The 21,850-nt window shown below is 37.5% G+C and overlaps 1 protein-coding gene across 2 annotated transcripts in view; it reads right to left on the bottom strand.

Annotated features, from left to right (window-relative positions):
• Positions 1–5,583: 5,583 nt before the first annotated feature.
• Positions 5,584–21,850, bottom strand: part of TMEM39A (transmembrane protein 39A) — a 34,757-nt gene continuing 18,490 nt past the window's right edge. Inside the window, exons 4-9 of one of the 2 annotated variants that reach the window (XM_070406249.1) lie at positions 21,420–21,503; positions 16,886–17,040; positions 11,653–12,001; positions 10,687–10,790; positions 8,673–8,793; positions 5,584–6,063 (exon numbers count right to left, since the gene is read on the bottom strand). In XM_070406249.1, coding sequence (XP_070262350.1) covers positions 5,830–6,063; positions 8,673–8,793; positions 10,687–10,790; positions 11,653–12,001; positions 16,886–17,040; positions 21,420–21,503 — 1,047 coding nt within the window. In that variant the 3' untranslated portion in view covers positions 5,584–5,829. Of the gene's footprint in view, positions 6,064–8,672; positions 8,794–10,686; positions 10,875–11,652; positions 12,002–16,885; positions 17,041–21,419; positions 21,504–21,850 lie in introns of both variants that reach the window. The other variant, XM_070406248.1, reaches the window with a different exon arrangement.

Below are 21,850 nucleotides of genomic sequence, written 5' to 3' on the forward strand. Positions count from 1 at the left end.
CACTCCTCATCTTTCCCAGTTGTTCTGGAGCCCTTCTCTCCTTACAGCCTCTTCTCTGAAGGTTGCCTCCACTTCCTGGACTTCAGTAAAACTTGACACTCCCCTGAGGACCCTTTTTTTTTTTAAGTGAACATATCAAGACTTTATTGTCATATAATAAAACAAAATATGAAGCTTAGAACTGGACCACTTGACCTTTTCTCTTCTTCTCCCAGTTCAAAATGCTTGCATCTCTTCATAGCCAGCGTTCTCTTAGATCTGCAGTTAGGCTCAACGCATTCAAGCCTCAGCACAATCTTCTTTGTAGTCTTAGCCTTTTTTCGGAAAATCGGCTTAGTCTGCCCACCATAGCCACTCTGCCTCCTGTCATAACGCCGCTTCCCCTGCGCATACAGAGAAGCCTTGCCCTTCCTGTACTGTGTTATTTGTGAGGTTGATGCTTGCCTCACTTCTTACAGAAAGTTCGGCGGGTTTTAGGAACGTTCACCATGTTTGCGAGCGTTGCCGGCAGGGAAAAGTGGAGGACCCTTCTTTACCTGAAGAAAAAGGTTGCACATTTTCCCAGGTTACACAGACTACAAAGAGCTGAGATGTTCTCATTTCCCACTTCTGTACCATTGCGTCTTTCCATCTCATACAAAAATCTGTCCACCAAAATGTATGGCCTCCAGCTATTGTAACGTTTACCATTCTTTGTGGCCATGGTGTAGTCAATGTCCCAGATTTCCAAGGGTTAGGCACCAGGCTTCCTGTTTCCTCTCTGCCTCGTCCCGCACCATTCCGGATGACTTCAATGTTCCTGAGGAAAACCCACCCGTCACCCTTGCCACAATTGCTAACAGCTTTTACTTCTTCTCATTTTTGGCCATTTCACCCAGTTACACATCAGGTCATTTTACAACCCAGAACGCTATGGTCCTATCCTTATTCCATTCGCAGGACCTTTCTTATCCTTGCTCCTTTTTTCCCTCCTACTTGCTCAAGATTAGTAATGCCTGGCTCACCCCTACTCTTTCTGACAGACAATAACCCCACCATACTGCCTTCCCTAGCCTTTTGAGACCCCAAGGTGCATCATCTCAACTATTCTCACCAGCACCATTAACTCCCTGGACTAATCCTTTAGCTATGCCTACTTGGCAAACCTCCAATCTAGAATAGGAACCTTACCATCTATCTTCTCTACTCTTTTACTGTGTCTTTTAGACCAGAGTTCATAAAACTATGAAAGGAGAGCCTTTGGAAATTTATGGTTCACCACCTCACCAGTGGCCACGTTCCCAAAACTCACAAAGGCTATTCCACTATTCCAATCCTCTCCCACATGGATCCCCTCACCCCCAAATTGATAATTGCTTCTTACTTCACCATAGGTTTAAACTATCAGGCGTTTCTTCCCCCTCCGCAGCCATTTCCCTTATCCATATGTGTATACCTAAGTTCCCTTCTAGCTCAGAGAAGGTGCTATTCCTCTTCCCAAGGGCTCTAAAGAACCTTCTTTCCAAGTCATCACTTCATTCCCATTCTCTGCTTTGGACCAAATGCTGCCTAACCTCCACTCCCTTTGCTCCATTAAAATTTCTCTTACTAAAGTAACCAATGATCTAATAACAAATCCAAGTCAGTTTTCTAGTATATTTGATACTGATCATTCCTTTTCTTGAAATTCTAGTTCACCTCTTGGACTTTCATTTTCTTACTCTTGTTCATTTGAAAGTTTCCTCTTCTTGTTATTCACCAGAATTCTGCCCTTCCTTCTCTTTTCACTCCACATATTTTCCCTGCATCAGCTTCTACATGCCCGTGGCTTTTTCTATCACCCACAGTGGTGGCACCCCACCTTCCACTCTCTCTTGCATGGATTTTTTTAAATGGTTGGCTAATTGGTCTCTGCTGTGAGTCTCCATTTCACATCCCTCCATTTTCCAGACCTATCCTACATATTGCTGCCAAAGTTGTCTAACCAAGGATAAGCGGTTCTCTTCAAAATCACCTTCAGACTATCTTAAACCAGACCTGCGGGCTCCACTGAGAGCTTTCTGACTCAGTAGGTTTGGGGTAGGGCTCAAAATTTTCCGTTTCTAACAAGTTCCCGGTTAGATGATGCCGATGCTGCTGGTGGATAACTCTTTCAGAACCCTTGACCTGAGAATCCGCTGGGTTATAATTTCTCAGCTTAAAATCTTTCATTAGCTGTCTTTTGCCTACAAAAAGTTCCCAGACCTATCTGCTTAAAAATCACCTGTGTGTGTACCACATTGCCAGCAATGGGATGTGTCACAACAGCAGATGCCGAGTTAAGCTAATATTTTTCTCTAAAGTACATCTGAAATAGAAAAATCTTTAATATATACCATGTGTAAACAAAATTGCACTTGATTTTACTTTTTAAAATGATCTGAATTACACTGTAACAGTTTCTTTCTCTCCCTTGCTCTTTTTTCTTTAATTATTGGTAAAACCAGAATTTTGTTCTACATAGAAAGTTCATGGCGTTTTTTAATATAAGAAATTTTAACAAAATTTTTAAAAAATTACGTGTGAAAGGTGTGTATTATTGGGCTTCACCCTCAAGATGTTGCCTTAGAAAGTCTGATGCCATATCCAAGGATCACCCCTTTGAGAACCTGCAATCTACAAACCCCTTAATGTGGAATTCAAGTCCTTCTCTATTCCTTGCCTACCTCTCCCACATTATTGAACTCGTTATTTAAAAACCAAGTGCAAACTCATGCCTCGACTTTTTGTATATCCTGCTCTCACTGCATGAACCCCACCTTCCTCACCCATGTGGCAATCATCTAGTCCTCCCCCAAAATGCACCATGTTACTGCTGCAAAAAAGCCTTCCAAAGAGGCTGCTCACCCTCTTTTCTGCCTCTCCTCTGTATCTTGCATATATTTCCTTTACTGAACACCTTTGTGTTACAATTATTGACTTGTTTGCCTTCTATTAGTTAAACTCTTAACATCACTCTCTCTGGCACCCACAGTGTCTGGCATAGATACTCAGTAAACAGAAATGGGTGGTGAGGTGGTGGTGATTGATAGGGAGCGGAGGGAAGGAAGCTTAGGGAATACAATATGGAACCAGAGTAAACAGAATATTGAAGAACATTTTCACCATGCTCATGCCTTGAATGACCCACCTCTGAAACATTTACCCACCTTGAGCCAACCAGATAACTAAAACTGGTCAAGCATCTTTTCCTTTCCCTGTATCCCAAGTTCACCCAATTGATCCTTTTTTTTCTAACACACCATTTACTTTCCCAACATATAAACAATTACCTAAAAAAGGGGGGGCCTTCTTTAATGGGCATGTACCTCCTCCTATCACTAAGCAAGATGGTATTCTTTCTTTCACATGATCTGTAAATCACAGGTCACACAGGTAACTGGTAATTTTTCTCTCCCTATCAGAATGTGATACCTACAAAGGACAGCTGAAATGAGCCGGAGCATGATGAACTGAAGGGTTTAATTTTTCTGTCTTACATTCTTTCATTTGTTTAGTCAACCTGGCATCTGGTTCTCCTGTGCTGCTCCTTTAGGATATGGCCAAGACAGGTCAAACTAGAAGGGGGAATGCTGTCAGCTTACAAGACTAGTCTATGATCTCTAATCAGTTCATCTGGGCTACTTTTTAATGAAAGAGCCAACTTGGGACTGTTTTGATGAGACATCCTTATGTGCAGGCCACCCATTTTGCTTTTAGCTGTCAAGTAATCTCATCAAAATGTTTGTCAAAAGAAGCATATCTTTAAGATTCTAAGGAAAGATGACAGCTTTCCCACCCTCTCCCACCCCAAGAACCACCATAGTTAGGCTGAACCACTTCACATAAAAATACAATACACTGGTTATCTTACTATTTCCCCAATATGCCAAAATTGTTCCCACCTCAGGGCACTGCCCTTGCTGTTACTATAACATGGAATTCTCCCCAAAGCTACTTACATGGCTCAGTCTTGCTTCTAGTCTTTGCTCAAAAATCATCTCAGAGATGCCTTCTAGCAATGCTATTCATTTTACTTCCTATTTTCTTGCCCTGATTTATCTTCTCTTGACCACACTACTACCAGGAGACATTATAAATTTGTTTATGGCACCATTTACATCCGTACCCCCTAATCCCCATATTGTAAACTATGAGGGTAGGGTTTTGCAGTTCTTATTCACAAGACTATGTCCTCCAATGCCTAATATAGTGCCTAGTGGTCAATAAAGATTTTTTTGTTTTGTTTTCTTGTTAAACCTCACCTAAGGGTATTTTTCCCATTGCTTTTCAGAGAGAGTGGAAGGGAGGGGGAGAGACAGGGAAAAACATCAATATGAGAGAGACACATCAATTGGTTGCCTCCTGCTCACCCAGGATCCAGCCTGCAACCTAGATACGTGCCCTTGGCTGGAATCGAACCTGGGACCCTTCAGTCCATGAGCCAACACTCTATCCACTGAACCAAATCAGCAAAGGCAATACATATTTTTTGGAATGGCCAAATAGACTCAGACTGAATGCCAAAAAGTTTTACTTTAAAAAAAAAAAGTATATGAGGCAAAATATTTAAGGCAAAAATTATTCATTTAAACATAGCAGTCACCGTGGGTAGCTGTATACACACCTACTACTCACAATGCTGCCTTTGCTAAAAAACCTGCTAGGAATTCTGCAAGAATTGTTTTCAGAGCAAGTTGATGAATTACATGATTGATCTTCTTACTTCATATTGTGTTTCACCAGCTTCACAAAGTAAAAAAACCCAACCGAGAACAGAAATATAAGAATATACTGAGGCTCTCAGACAAGGCCTCAGAAGTTTGGATGACTGGTGACATCAATTGACCAAGTATATTACATCTCAAGAACATGGACTGAAAAGGGTTAATGCTCACAAACATGAATGTTCCGGGTGTGAAATTAAACATACACATTTTGGGCACAGACCAAATTATTACTTCCACTCATAACTTCAAACATGCCACCGTGCATAGGCTGCTGCTAAACTGTGTCTATGACTATTTAGCAGAGGACTTGCCCATTCTCCCAGGTACCTGTTTTCAACCTGCCCACACTCCAGCCCACATGGCACGTGCACTCATCTCTCCCACTGATCTGGCCAGTCTTAAAGACTTTCTGTCTTAAAAAGTATTATTTCAAATAGCTAAAAACAAAAAGATAATCTTTAGAGGCAAAAGAAATAAAAGAACAGGGAAGACGACAGCAATATCCTGAGATTTAGGACAGTAGCTTATTCAAAAGTATATTTAAATGGTATAGGGCAGAAGAGATCACTGAGTTTCTATCTCCAAAATGCTTCCTCCCAGTAGGCAACAAAGAGAATCCCACTCAGGACTATGTACAACCTACTCTTTCCCCCGCACATTCTAACTCTATTAGCCAACTGAAGAAAGAATGGGTGTTGGCAGGCAACTCCACTGATCTCCCTTTCTGTAGCAATAAGGCCGACTGAAGACTAAAGATAACTAGAAGGATTGAAAGAAAAGTGAACACTGCAAAGTATGATGTCAAGAGATATATGACATGTGTTCATAAATGAATGAGTTATTCTGAAGCCATACAAACAAATCAATTTCTTTACTGGAGAGGCACACCTCTCAGGTGTATATTATTCAAATGTACTAACACATGAAAGATCACATCACCTTGTTTATGGATACATTTAATATCCCTTACCCTTCCCACTTTCGAAACATAATAGTATACAAAATATAAAATATCTTAAATATTTATAAAAATCGCAAGAAAAAAAATAGAACGTATGAAAAATATTTTTATCTGAGTTCTCCCTCATTGTTGAGAGGCAGCTTAGTTTGCCTTCAGTTCATAACTGTTGAGTGGATAGGAGTATGCCCTGCCTAATACGATTCTGTCCCGGAGAAGCTTAAATAGAACATAGTAGTTGCAGAAGAGGATGAGAGCCATGGAAAGCGTGTGGTTCCACTTCTCCGACCGCAGTAAGGAATAGAGCTGGTAGAAGACGACACTGCCCTCAATGAGGATAAGCAGATTCAACAGCCTTAATGGACGATGAAACAGGAACTGTAAGGAAATTTAAAAAGAAAATGTTATTTCATAGAGATAGACTATAATTGTTCTCACTTTTCCTAAAATAATCTCATATTTCTAGGTTCCTCTATGCCATAAAAATGGATCTGCTTACTAAGTGTCAACCAGGCTATTTCTTACGGTAGAGACCCAAACCTTTTCCTTTTTGCTCAAAATTTATTGATGAAATAAATTTTATTTCGATACCCCTGAGATACAAAGAGGGATTATACCTAAAAGAACTCTGCCTCTGAAGATTTTTCTTAGATTATATTTTAGGTATATATTTTGAGATAACCAAAAGTATATTTACCTAAGATAGGAGCTAGATAAAGGACCAAATGGGAAATATTTTAGACTTAGCAAGTCAAGAGGCAAAAACTGAGGATATTATGTAGGTACTTATATAACCATTTAAGACATAACCATTTAAAATTCAATGTGAGTTTGTGGGCTAGTCCAAGACAAATTGAAATATCAATACAATAATTTATTAATTTATCTTTAAGATTTTTTTTTACCCACCATGGTCACTGACTCAAATCCTCTACACCACTTATTTCTAGTGTTCTGTTTTGTTTTTCTGGATATCAAGAAGAAGAATGCAGAAACACAGGACAATGAGGAAGAAAGGAAAAATTAGTCATAAATAGATTTTGGCTAAAAACAGGGCTCAATTTTTTCACTTCAACCAAATTCTTCACTCTCAGAGACTAAATCCTGGTTTACTTATAAAAATGCATTAATGAATAGAAACACAGAAGTTACAGGTAGCAAATTGCTATATGGTAATATATCACATCTAAAAGAACTAATTTAGATCTCAAATCTGAGAATCAAGCCAAATTATCATGATAGCTCTAAAAGATAGCCAGCTTCTCAGCTTTTGGAAGAAAGAAAATGTTTAACCTGGGTTTTTTACATGATATCCAGAAGTATCCTGTATAAAAATTGGCTCAGAATTAATATTCTTAATGGACTCAGTCAATTTCAGATTGTATGGCAATTATAACAATTATAATTAAATGTGCTAGTAAGCTATAAACTGAATGAGTGAAAAAGGTGAGTACAGGCTTTAAGTTTTAACAGCTATAGGTCACAGGCACATTTTAAATGAGTTTTCTCAAATGTCAGTGTGCCTGAGAATCATTTCCAAACATGTAAATGCTGCAAATTCCTGGGATCCTTCAGAGATTCTGACTCAGAAGGCTGAGGCTGCAGCCTCCGTCACTGGTCTTAAAGGGTGAGCCAGGTGACATATGCAAGTGGCCCAAGGACCACTTTGAGAAGCACTGATTTACCTGTTTGGTCATGCACAATCAGTAATAAATTAACATTCCTAAAACTCCTTTGGATTCCAGCCAATTCTCCAGCTGTCCAGTGCTAGCAAGGAAAATACTTATTTTTCAACCAGAAAATTCTAATACAACATCTGGTTATTGTAGGTTTCCAGGGGACAGCGAGGGCCAACAGAATTAATGGCCTCTGGGATTCAGCTGGCTGAATTAAATACTCTGCACAGAAACCAAATGCTTATGCAGTGTGACTTAAGTCCACTCCTCCATCCTAAGGCAATCCCACAGGAGGTCAGAAGGAGATGCTTATAGTTTGCTCACTCAAGGGTCTTTCACCTTCCGCATGCTCCTCCCAACCTCCACCCTGCCCCACCCTTCCTGGTATTTACAAACATCCTGCCCTGATTCAAGTCCACATATTTAATTGCAAGGCCCTTAGTAGCAAACACCTGCAGAACTAGAAAGGCCATGTACCCTCACAAGAAGCACAGCAGGAAGGGAGAAAAGAATACAGGTATCTCAAAACAATGGTCTCCAATTATTTTTTAGAATATGATCTCCATTTAAAGGTAATGCACTGCACTATGGGCATTTTTATTAAGAACGGTCCCTGCATGCACCTTCTTTCCCCATTCTCATTGGTCATCTGGCCTTTCTCAGATAAGTAAACACTTCTGTCCCCTAGAGCCAGAACTTCTGGAAAACTGAAAGATCAAGAACATAACCCAAGGCATAAATTCAAATGGAAGAGAAGCTGTGTTTAGTGGATGTCTATTGCTTTTTCCTTTTTAACTTTTAAGCCTTTTTCCCTTTTAATGCAGAAAAAAGTTAGGCTTCAGATCATGGCATTTGTCTGACTTTCCAAAGGGAAGTCAAGGTATTTTAAGGAGATGATACATATCACAGATAAAAAAACAAAAACAGAAAAACAAAACCCATCCCATTACATTACTATATTAAATATTGCTTAAGGATACACAGATACAATATAATTAGGATACCATTAAATCAAACTATTACAAATAAAAATTATAAGATGAAAAAGGCAAGTCTTAAGTAACTGTCTACTCATATCAAGTAATACTACTAGACTCAACAAATTCTAATGTAACTAGGGAAACAAGTTGAAGCTGGGATAATGGTATTTGACCTTGAAGCTGCCTTTCAGAAGACAGTTCCAAAGGACAATGGCCATTATTATAGAAGCAATAATTACCATGTACTAATTCCCTAGTATGAGCTACACACACACAGGCCTCCTAAACTTACCCCTAAGCTTATGTTTGAAAAGAAATAAGCGGTACTTGCATAAAAGCGGGCATGGGACACATCGGAAGGCACTGCCACGTTGTAGGGCCCCATGGCTCTATATAAGCATCTGCTATGTCGCACCAGCACCCCTTGAGGCCATATTGTGTTTTCTGACCAACTAAGGGAGAAAGAAATGCAATGTTAGCATACTGGCAATTACAGATAAGGTAGTGTCTGGCAAGCCAGCTATACATCTATGGAAGAAATTAAGTATTTCAGGCTTCATCTGCCTGAATTCTGAAAAAACAGTTTCCCATGGTCAAACTGGAAGGAGTTAAAAAGGATTTGTTATTATAACTTCATTGCTACACAGCAGAGAGAAGCTGCAAAGTGATACAGCTTGCTCAGTGGCAAAGGACTAAGAGGCTTAGGAGACAAGCAAAAATAAATGTGTAAGTAAGGCATCTAAGAGCCAGAAAATCAAATGTAAGCAAGTGGATTGTCATCTGAATCCCATGTGAGCAGAGTCTACTGGTGGAAATGCTAGAGGGAACAAACAAGACGAGAAAGTGGATGGCTATAACAGGAGTGGAGAAATTAACAGGTTGTCAAGTTAGCATGACATGTACTGCAGAATTATAACCCAAAGAGCTACATAGAAAATCAGTTTATTACATACTTGGAACACTTCACATATGCAAGAAGCTAGATAGAAGAACACAGAGACACACAAGGTATAGACACAGACTTCTCTTGTTACTGCTTTCTTGGTTTATTTTTATAGAGGTTTCTCTAGGAAAAAGAAATTATGGAAGAAGCTTCATTCTTTCCAGCACCAATGTAATGGAGTTGGGGTGGGGATGGGAATTTTCAGGTTAAGCTTTTTAAAAAAAACTAAGTTAATTCATGTCTTCCTGATTTTGGAAAAGTTAGTTTCCTAAGAGAAGAACTGGGACAGCATTTTAGATATGTTAAAAAAAATTCTAGCACCCTGAAGCTTTCCCAGTTCAGAAAATGTTCCGTCAGCCTTGCTCACACTTACCAGCATTAAAGTGACGATACACCTCATGGCCATGTGCCATCAGGAGCCTGAAGATGTACAGTACTAGTACTGTGGATTGTATTTTCAATTTTTATTGAAATTTGTCCTTTGCCCACAGTCGGGTTTCTCTCAGCCTGGCCCAATCTCTTTCAGTTCCTGGGCTTGAAGGCCTGTGCTAATCTGTATCAGACATCAAGGCAGATAATTGAAGGGAGGACTGTGAAGGGGGGAGGGGAAGGGAAGGTCACCTCAATCTGTCCCACTTAATTAGGGAAGAATTTCTAGGTGATGAAATTGTGAAATGTTCAAATTATAAAAAGGGAGGAAGATGAAGATGGTCCAGATCTGAGAGAAAGGCATGATGAAGGCTCATTAGTGAGAGAACAAAGGGTTATAAAGTTAGCCATTTTGGGTCAGAGGAACCATGCAGAGAAATGACTGACAAGGGGACATAATGAAAAGAATACTCAGAGAGAAATCAATTGGAGGCAGTTTTCATTAAATACTGGAAAAGTAGGGAAATATTCATTAGCAAGTTTGGAAAGAAAAAAATTAAAAGTACAGAAAAAATACAAACTTGCATTTATTAGAAAGAAAAGATGAGAGAAGGAAATTCCAGCTACCTAAGCGTGAGATGATTAGCTAGCACCTGTTTTGCTGTGGCAATGAAGATGAAAAGATGATCTTATAGTCTTTTAAAGAGAATTAAAAATATATCATGACTCTGAATTTGGGCAAAGGGTTAAGACTGAAAGAAAACTCCAAGATTATAGCTTGGGAAACAAATTAGACACTCTAGAGTGATTGGGCAGTTCAAAGGTAGGAGGCATTTAAGAAGGGACTAAGGATGGTGGTGGAAATGAGTTAATGTCCCCTGTGCTCAGTTTAGAGTGATGACAAGCATCCATGTAGACAAAAACTAAAAATTAAATGTTCAAAGCCAAGAACAAGAATGACATACAAAGCAAATAAACATGACCAGCAGCATGTAGAAAGGTGTTATATGGTTTTACCCTCTGGCCTACTCACATGTGCTGTGGAGCATTGCTGTAGGACCCATGTTCAAGCTTCTGCCACTTGCCCAGATGAGCAGCTGATTTATGTAGCAAATCGCAGTATTTGGATGGCAGCAGCTGTGTGGTAAGCATGACAAAAGCATTGATCCATACCATAATGAGGTGCTCGCACGACCAGCGCATGTCATAGTACTGGGTACTCTGGAAGAGATTAGAAGAGAGAGAAATGACCCATGTACCAGTGAACGAGAAGGCAGAGATGGGTGTGTGTACATATGCCCTGCAGACAAATGCCACACTGAGTCACACATGCATTGGTTGTCTGCTGTCCGTGCAGAAAGTTCAAGAGCAGGCTCCTCCAAAATCCTTCAACCTGACTTTCTGACTGTGTGAGTTAGGGCTGGGAGGGAGAGGCAATTGTATCTTAAGTGCTTCCTTTCTGGAAGAAGTGAGAGCTCTCTGAGAATGACCACTCCGGCTGCAGATGTGCTTCTCAACAAGTGAAGGAAAGGCACTAAAATGTGCCAAAGGATTTTGGGCCCAGTGACATCCAGACCATTTTTCTTTTCTACTGAAGTAAATTGAAGTTTAGATAGAGGTTAGATTAAAATCAAAGAAACTCCTAATAACCATGTTAAGATCAAACACAGTAGGCTAAATTTTATTGAACCTTGGTCCTCTTTTAAACTACTATATACTAATACTATTATAAGTACAAGTTTTATTCTCCCGGGAAACTGAAAGGAAAAAAACTTTAAAAAAAGGGGGGGGGGAGAAAAAAAGAAGGGGCCACCACGGGTGCATCACATATATGGAAATACCTATCCGCCAACCAGGAGCGGTATTAGTGCACTCCAGATGCAGCCGAACTCCACCATCCAGGCTGCCAAGGGGGAGACAGAGAAAAGGGGGATTAAATAAGAAATACCCAGTTTATGTCATTCACACACAAATCGAGGAAGCACATATAACCACTTACCTTCACAAAACACAGGGGGAGAAATGCAACATAGTAGGCACTGAAGAGGGAGTTGAAGAGAACTTCCTTGATTCTGTGGTTGAAATCTGCTTTCAGACATTCTACTTCATTTCGAATGAGGTCTGGAGATAAAGGGCAGCTGTGGGTGGGGATGGGTGTGGCATTATTAAATTGTTCTTTGAGAGACTCCAGCAATAAGGAGAGGAAGTCTTTGGATTTGGCCAAGCCACCCACAGTTGAGGCACTTTCCTCTACTGCCTGGTGCTGAACCACGTAGTTATAGTCTGTGAGAAGAAGATGAGCTCTACTATCTTGGTGGAAACAGCAGAGAGGAACATAAACACCAAACCTGCAGAAAAAGGTGAACATGAAAATAAGGCCACAGATGCCACCTGACATAGATCTCATAACTATGTTACTAAAACAGTTATGATCCACCAGAGTGAACATAATATATCGGAAATTTTGCTGATGAAAAATTCATTATTTGGGAAGCTCTTTAACTCATTTCTTCCCACAAAGGCAATGTATATTCATTGTAGATAAAAGAAAACTACAGAAAATCAGAATGACAAAATATTAATCACCTAAAAATAATCATTTTTATAATTAGGTGCACAGACTTTATACTTTTTTCTATGTTTAGCATCATACAGTATGAACTTTTATATCCTGCTGTTTTAACTTTGGGTGTATTGAGCATTTTCTGCCATTAAGTACTTTTCTGTAACAATTTTTAAAGACACTATAGTATTTTCATAGAATTGTACTATAATTTATCCATTTCTCTCTTTCTGGAAACCTATGCTGTTTCTTATTTCCCACTACCATAAATATCAATGGGATAAGCACTTTTCTACACAGATCTTTGTGCACATCTGGTAATTTTTGAATAGCTTGCCCTTCACATAGTTTTCTTTCCTACTCAGGAGTTCCCTGCCTCTCCACTACATCACCCACCCACTCCCACAGGCACTCCTAATTCCCCTTGCCAGGTTATTTTTCTCCATAGAACTTACCACTCCATATATTTTACATGTTTATTATTTGGTGGGTTTTTTTCCGCTTTCATCTATATTTCTTTCACTACAATGTAAACTCCATGAACCAGAGATTTTAGTCTGCTTAATCCACTGCTGTATCCTTGATGCCTAGAGTTGTGGCTGAATCATACTAGGCACTCAGTAACTATTTGGTAAAATAATTTAAAAATTCCACAAATATGATAAATTTCTACAAGCAGAATTACTTGGTTAAAGAACTGAATCTTTTTCATAACTTCTTATAGTTATTCCAAAGTTTGGTTCCTTAAAATTTTTTTAAAATACGTCCCTAAGTCCTTATTAAGTAACCAGAGGCCTGGTGCATGGAATTCATGCACAGGTAGGGTCCCTAGGCCTGGCCAGCAATCAGGGCCAATCAGGTTCCCCAGTTCCGAGCTGAGTTGTCTAATTACCTATACAGACAGCCAGTCAATCCTACATGTGACTAATACTAGCTAAGATCAGGAAAGCCTCCTGACTTCCAGCTGACCCCAGCACATGCAGAGTAAATACATATTGTAGCATGCTACCTTGGTTTTGTGGTTTGTTACAGCATTATGTGGCAATAGACAACTGATACAGGATAGAAAGAAAGTGGAAATTTAGCATCAAAGGCTTAGACCAGGGAGCACTCTGTGAGATAAAGGAAATTATTCATTAAAGAACTTTTAAAGAGGGTTAATAAAATGATTCAACTTCCATTTTGAAAATCATTCTAGCTACAATGAAAAATGGAGTAGAGGAGGGGAAAATGGGTTATCAGAAGACTAGGTGGAAGTTTAGAATGTAATAGCAGAGATTAACAAGAGGGGACAGATTCAAGATAAATGTATGCGCTAAAACTGTAAGTCTTTGGACTAACTTATCGTAAACTGAGAAGCGATTTGAGAATCACATTTTTTATTTTAGAGGCAGAAAATAATCCCTTTCTTTTTTAACCTATAAACAAACAATAAAGATGTAGTTAATGCCACTGCCTAGTATTTTAAATTTCTCATACTTAATTTTTAAACTGAAGTTAGATAAAAGTTATACAACTTTTGAAAAGTAAAGAAGGTAAATATATTTCAACCTAAAATTTGTTTAAATTACAAGACTATTTCATTGTTTTACAGGGGTGTGGAGAGCTTTCAAGAATAAGGGAGCTTCTTTATATACCTAAATTGAAATGAAAAGGCGTGCTAGCCATTTTGATAATGGTAATCCTATTAAACTTGAACAAAGTATTCCTTGATATACTCATAATTAGCCTTTCAAATCAGATATAGTTAATCTTCTAACCCAGTGGTTCTCAACCTGTGGGTCTCGACCCCTTTGGCGGTCAAACGACCCTTCCACAGGGGTCGCCTAAGACCATCCTGCATATCAGATATTTACATTACGATTCATAACAGTAGCAACATTACAGTTATGAAGTAGCAACGAAAACAATTTTATGGTTGGGTCACAACATGAGGAACTGTTCTAACAAAGGGCCAGAAGGTTGAGAACCACTGTTCTAACGGATTCAACCAGCTGTTGTTGGTAAATACAATAATTATCTGTTTTCAACTCAAAGCACCTACAATGTTAATCTAGACATATAGAAACAGATTTATAATTGTTTACACAATATGATTAGACCTACTCACAGTGCAATCAATACAAAGCCCCTTCTTGCCATCCTTGCCCGCACAATCTGATTATGCCTTGATTTTATACTATGTGACTACCCATATAAATTCATGCTTACACTTAAGACCCATAAATGGTATAAAGCAATGATTCTTAAACTTGAACAAGTATCAGAATAATCTGGAGGTCATGTTAAAAGACAAATTGCTTGGCCTACTTTCCAGAGCAGTGATTCTCAACCTTCCTAATGTTGCGACCCTTTAATACAGTTCCTCATGTTGTGGTGACCCCCAACCATAAAATTATTTTTGTTGCTACTTCATAACTATAATTTTGCTACTGTTATGAATCGTAATGTAAATATCTGATATGCAGGATGTATTTTCATTGTTAAAAATTGAACATAATTAAAGCATAGTGATTAATCACAAAAACAATATGTAATTATATATGGTCTTAGGTGACCCCTGTGAAAGGGTCATTCGACCCCCAAAGGTGTCGCAACCCACAGGTTGAGAACCACTGTTCTAGAGTTTCTGTTTCAGTAGATTTGGGGTAGATTCTGAGAATTTCTATTTCTAGCAAACTTCCAGGAGATGTTGATGTTGCTGTTCTAGGAACCACACTTTGAACTACTGAATACAGAGAATGTAATGGTTAACAAGGGCTCTGGAATAAAAAAGACCTGAGACTTTCTCACTAACTGTCTGACCAGGGGTAAGTTTTTAAATCTCTTAATCTGTCTTTACCTTTGGCAAAGACTGCTAATTGTCTGCCAACAGCTACTGTTCTCCCGTTCTTTATAGCAACAGAATTTTTAGTTGAGATACACCTGACTTACTAAAGATAGCAGAAGCCTTAGACACCATGGAGCTGCCACAGCTATCCAAGATCACTTACACACATACTGTACAGCAGAGAGGAACACATTTCTAAGCTTTTTAAGCTAGTGATATTTTGAATCTGTTACAGCAGACTTAATACACTACCTCCTGAGTTACTGTGATGTTTTCATGAGGTGATGTTTATAAACACTTACCCTAGCATTTAGCATATAAAAAGAGCTCAATAAATGTTTGCTATCTACTAACATCCAATGAAGAAAGTATTAGCTAGTATTATGCAAAGTAGTTAGTTTAATAAGCATAATAAGATACCATTATACACCCTTCTTAAAGGCAAAAATTTTAAAAAACAGAAAATATCAATGTTGACAAAAATGTGGAGCAACCAGAACTCTTACTAGTAAAAATTGGTAGGAGGATAAAATGATACAACTTCTTTGAGAAAAGGTCTGGTAGGTTCTTATAAAACTTAATATAATCTTATCTGATGGCCTAGCAATGCCACACCTAGAAATTTCTCCCAAGAGAATGAAAATATATCTTTAGAAAAAAGACTTGTATAAGAATGTGCATAACAGTTTTATTTTTAATAAGAATCCCAAACTGGAAACAACCCAGGCATCCAAAAATAGGAAAATAAACAAACTGTGGTATATTCACACAATGAAATATTACTGACACATAAAATCACATGGATGAATCTGAAAAACAATATGCTGAGTAAAAGATACCTTACACAAAAGTGTACATACTGTATGATTCCTTTTATATGAAATTCAGAACAGGCAAACTAATCTTTAGTAGAAATAAATCAAAACAATGGATGCCTCTGAGAACCAGGGGGTAGGGCTTGATTGGAATAAAGGAACCTTCAGAGTAATGATGTTCTATATTGGGATAGTAGTTTGAATTACACAGGTATTTATTTGTTTATAAAAATATATTTTATTGTTTTTTTACAGAGAGGAAGGGAGAGGGATAGAGAGTTAGAAACATGGATGAGAGAGAAACATCGATCAGCTGCCTCCTGCACACCCCCTACTGGGGATGTGCCCATAGCCAAGGTACATGCCCTTGACCCGAGTCAAACCCGGGACCCTTCAGTCCACAGGCCAACGCTCTATCCACTGAGCCAAACCAGTTAGGGCTACACAGGTATTTATTAAAGCTCGTAAATGTACATAAGATTTGTGAATTTTATTGTATATGAATTCTACTTAAAAAAAAAAAAAGACTGTAACCAAATATCAAACTCTAGTTATTGATATGCATATGCTGACATTTTGTTTTATAATAAGATGTTGGTCAAAAAAAGTACATAAGCTTATAGGGCTTCAATATGGCATACATTGTAACATGAACCCCAAGTTCAAAGTAATTTGACCAAAATGGTAAGACTGCTTTAGCCAGTTTATTCAACTAACATTAGTCATCACTTATGCCAATATAGCCAGTACTTTATTTGGTGAACAGAGTAAATTAAAACATATTCTTATTGGTCAGAGAGCTATACTCCTCAGGCTTCCTGGGGCAGTCCTAGTTTATATCTAATTGTATCCCAGGTTAGAAAATAAATTATAAAGTCACCCTACTCACTGATTTTTCCAGTATTTCCTGGTTTATATTTGAAGAATTTCATTTTTCTCTCTTTTATACTCTCTTTATATACTGTCATCTCCAAATCATTTCTTAAAAGACTTACTAATAAAATGGAAAAACTGGAGTACTCACGGGTAGCCAAGGAAAAGGAGATTGAGGACTGAATGGCTTCGGAAGAGATTGACGAGCGTCCAACAAAGCACCCATCCACACAAAGTGAGCAGCACCAAGCGAGCTGATATCAGAACCATGTAGTGAATCATAGATGCTGCACCCGCCTTAGTGGCCTACAAGTTTGGAAGCACCAAAAGGAACATTTTATAAATCACCTTATACAAAAACAATGTGACTCAAATAAGAACTTGGTAGATTTAGTGGAAGTTAAACTGTGCCAGAAAGAGAGAGAGAGAGAGAGAGAGAGAGAGAGAGAGAAAAGGGAAAAGAAGAAAAACTGTACCACCACACCTATCTTCCTCATTCTTGAAGATTAAGACATCTCCAGGCAGTTAACTGTTCCCATAGTGTCTCATAGAGACCTTCTTTAAGTTCTTATAATAGTATCTAATTTATTTACATTGGGATTTCCCAAAGTACGGTCCATGAACTATATTCATCAGAATCACTTGGGTTGCTTACTGAACATGCTAATTCCTATTGACTTCCCTCATCAGATATAGGGACCAAAACCACAAGTCAAGGAACCTGTATTTTAATAACCCACCAAGGAACTTCTATGTACATAAAGATATTAATTTATCTGACTCCAGACTAGATTATAATTACCTCAACAGTAGTAAGTTTCCATTTTTCTTTGACTCCTTCCCCCATTCTGTTTCCTAAATAATGCTTAATAAATTACTGAAGCTTCAAAAACTATCTTCTTTGACAAATTCCTATATAAACAAAAGTTTCTTTTCTGACTTTTGTAAACATGGAAACAAGGCATAATCACCTTATATCACAGCTGTTCAAACATTTTTCTTTAATCCCAAATCTTTAAAACTGATTAACTATAGTAAGAAACATACTAGTCTAAACATGAAGCTCTGCAATGCCATTTTCTTTCAAAGTGGACTAGGAAGAAGAGAATGAGCAAAATGTAGGAGAAAATGGTCGATTCCTATAACCTCTAAAACAGCAGAATCAAAACCCAGAAATGGGGGAAAAAATTATCTGGGTTCAATAACATATGGGAGGGGATAAGGAGATTTTCAGATTTCTATTACATACCCATTTCTTATTTTACCCAACACACTACATAGCATATATAATATATATGCAATATATACTATTTACATAGTTCCTTACAAATGCAAAGAAACAGTTGAATTAATACCATAATGAACTGCTCACATCTCAAACTGTAAGAAAGTCTCCAGCTGTTCTCAGCCAGAGCAGGGTAAATAGCTGTATGTAACTCCTCTGATACACCTCATGCCAACGTACCCCATGTTTCAAAGCCTAGGGAAGATATTTAAGCCACTGGAATTACTCCGCTGCCTCCTTTCTCAAAAGTTTACAATTTAAAAAAAAAAAGGCTCCTCTGCCCAATGTCACCAGAACAGCAGAGCTCAGATATAATTTTTGGCTATTTCAGATATACCAGGTCCTGGGACACAGTGGTAACCAAGACCTCTGCATGAGGCTGATCAACCAAAACAGACACGTATTAAATTCACATTTACAGAAGTAATTATTTTTACAGTTGTGACAAGTAGTGCTATAGGAAAAGAGTAGGCTGCTATGGAGAACAAATAACAGGAGACCCTAACCTAGGGAAGGCTACCTGAGGAAGTAACATTTCAGCTGAGATCTAAAGAATAAGCAAGAATTAGTCAAGTAAGAAGTAGAAAATATTCCTTATACTATGTTGTTAGAAATACAGGATTTAAAACTATATACAGATAATGTCTCAAATAGCCGCACAATATACAGATAATGCCCCCCCAAATACATACATACATATATATATATATATATATATATATATATATATATATATATATTCTCTATATGCATATAAAAATTAGAAGGAAATATATCAAAATGTGGTTCTCTTAATAATGGCATTGTAATCGTTTTAAATGTTCTGCTTAATATTTTAGTGTTTTCCAAGTTTTCTTCAATAAAATGTACTATTCTTCTATGTAGAAAAACAACTTTTTAAAAAGAGAGTTGCTCAGGTTGGTGAAAGAACAGTAAATAACTTTTGGTCTTGTGGAGCAAGCAGAGAAGTAGGGTGGGCGTGGAGGTGAATGAACAGTCTATCTAGTTGGAGAGGTATTCCTCCCAGAACAGTGTTTAGCTTTCTGAATTAATTACCTCCAGCCTCTCCTTAAAAATGATTGGTCTTTCTCAGAGTAGGGGTCCTTTCTGTGATATAAGCAAAACAAAAGGCAAACATATTTTAATAGAAGGAAGGAAAGATGATTTAAGAGGGGTATTATCCATCAAATTTAAGTATTTTAGAAAGAGAATCACTATATAGCTCTTAAACTTCTGAATAGATAAAATATTCAATTCACATTGCTCAAAATACAAAATGTTTAACAGTATTTGTAGTGAAGTTTCCCTCCTACTGGTCTTGTCTCTCAGTCACCAAGTAGGCAGGCCATTACTAGTTATATGTCCTTCTAGAGATAATTTACTTATATATAAGGCAATATATACTCTTTTCACCTGTCTTATGTACTTTGCTTTTTTCACTTAGTATCTTATGGGTCAGTAAGTGACGACATTTTCATCATTTTAATAGCTGCATGCTATTTATTCCATTATGTTGATATACCATAATTATTTAATATTCCCTTTCAAATGGACACTAAGGTACAGATTTAAATCTGACTAGAAATCTGCTTAAAATTAGCTTAAATATTTTGTTCTCAGTAAGAATTACAGGTTCTTTAACAAACAGCTAATGCACTCTCCAGCTAAGCTTACGCAAAAGCTGTTAAAACTATTGTGAAGCAATTAGCAAAAGAAAAAATAGAGTATTTCAGAGTACTTCAAGTTGTAATTTTTGTAGCTCCAAGGTAGATCTCCAGTTAGGAAGGGTTTACACACTACTTGTGTATGAGAGAGAAACATCGATCAGCTGCCTCCTGCACACCCTTTACCGGGGATGTGCCTGCAACTAAGGTACATGCCTTGACCGGAATCGAACCTGGGACCCTTCAGTCCCCAGGCCGATACTCTATCCAGTGAGCCAAACCGGTTAGGGCTACAGTCTTTCTAATTTTAATTGTTACAGTAAAATTGGATGTCATACTAATTTGACATACACAAGTATCATTTTTAAGTAACTGAAGAGATGAAACAAAATCACTCCCTGCCTGTTTTAATAGATGTAATCATAACTCTCCACCGAGTTCCTCTAAGAAAAGAACATAGTTTCTCAACATATCCAAAAGTAAACATCTATTTTCATAACCTAAATAAAGAACTTGGAAGAAAAGGTTATAAACTGCCTTTCCCACTGTGAAAAACAGATAATCCTACTACCAATTTTTCAGTCTAGTTTAAATGATTTTCACATGATTTAATATCTGCACTTACTCTTGTGTTTGTAGAAATAAGGTTCCTGAAAATTAGCGCTTATAGACACAAAAACTTCCCATGTATGTTTTAGAAGAAAAAGTTGCCTTGGTTATCTGTGATTACAGTAACTACTCAAAATTTCACACTGAATTATGAACTCCAAGATTAAAATTATTAGCCTCTTTAACTAAGTTAATTTTTTTTGGGTAATCATTTACAGGGCACAAGATTAAAAAATCTTAAGAAAACACATTTATCCCCTTCCCCCCACTGGGGTTTACAAATACATAAAAAATTATAACAATGGCCAATTCTATTAACAATTTTTAATTTTTAAAAAGATCACATTAATAATGTCCCAATTCTTTCCTCCACTGACCAATAAACTTAGATTCTATTCTTCAAGATTACTCTTATGCCAATTTGGATGTTATTTTTAAATTCCAAATTTTAATTAACTGAAACAAATGCTTCTGGCTAGCAACTCTACAAATGGCATTAACCTAATTTCAAGTGAATGTTACTTGAAACAATGTTTTAGATACAATTGTTTATTTACATAAAACTTCATATCAATAGTTATCTAAAATTCATCCAATTTTACTGTAACTATTAAAATTAGAAAGACTGTAGCCCTAACCGGTTTGGCTCACTGGATAGAGTAACGGCCTGGGGACTGAAGGGTCCCAGGTTCGATTCCGGTCAAGGCATATACCTTAGTTGCAGGCACATCCCCGGTAAAGGGTGTGCAGGAGGCAGCTGATCGATGTTTCTCTCTCATCAATGTTTCTAACTCTCTATCCCTCTCCCTTCCTCTCTGTAAAAAATCAATAAAATATATATATTTTTAAATATTAGAAAGACTGTATTGTACTGAAGAATTTGGAAGCTAGAAATGAACTCCTACTGGACAAATGAGATTTCTAACAGTTCTTTCGAGTTATATCACACTTGACTTAAATATATTATAGGAAAAACTTTTAAAAAGAACCAACACAATTCACATTGGAGTAAAATAAATTTATAATTATATTTAGATTATACTTGGACATTTCATGTTTTCAATCTGAACCCATTCTAGTAACTAACTCTAGCTATAAGTGATAGAATATAGTGAATGAACTGTTACCTCTGAAATGAGGGCCCATACCAGCCTCCTTGCAAGCATCACTGTGATGAATGCTGCCAAGTGGTAATCAATGAGATGAAAATTCTATAAGAGAAACAAATAACTTCATCAGAAAGAAATATCTCTATCTTTGGAATTGTTATATGAAGAGGTTTGTCTCCTCAAAAGATCTTCCTTACATCACCTCACAGACCACAGGAATTTGAGAGAGCATGAAGAGACTACCTATCTTCTACTTCTTTCTATGACAAGATGCTTTAACTTTCAAACACTATTTAAACTATCTCGAATTTATTCCTCTCCTTTCTTGAAAGTTTATTGTATTAAAAGGAAAAGATTACAGTTTTGGGTTAACAAGTGATAACCTGCAGAATTATGGCAAGAATAATTTATCTAAAATGCCATATTTTTGAGTGACAAATTTAATGCAT

The sequence above is a fragment of the Myotis yumanensis genome, unplaced genomic scaffold, assembly GCF_028538775.1.
Source record: "Myotis yumanensis isolate MYYU_CA2020_CCGP unplaced genomic scaffold, mMyoYum1.0.hap1 SCAF_2, whole genome shotgun sequence".
Classification (NCBI taxonomy): Eukaryota; Metazoa; Chordata; class Mammalia; order Chiroptera; family Vespertilionidae; genus Myotis; species Myotis yumanensis.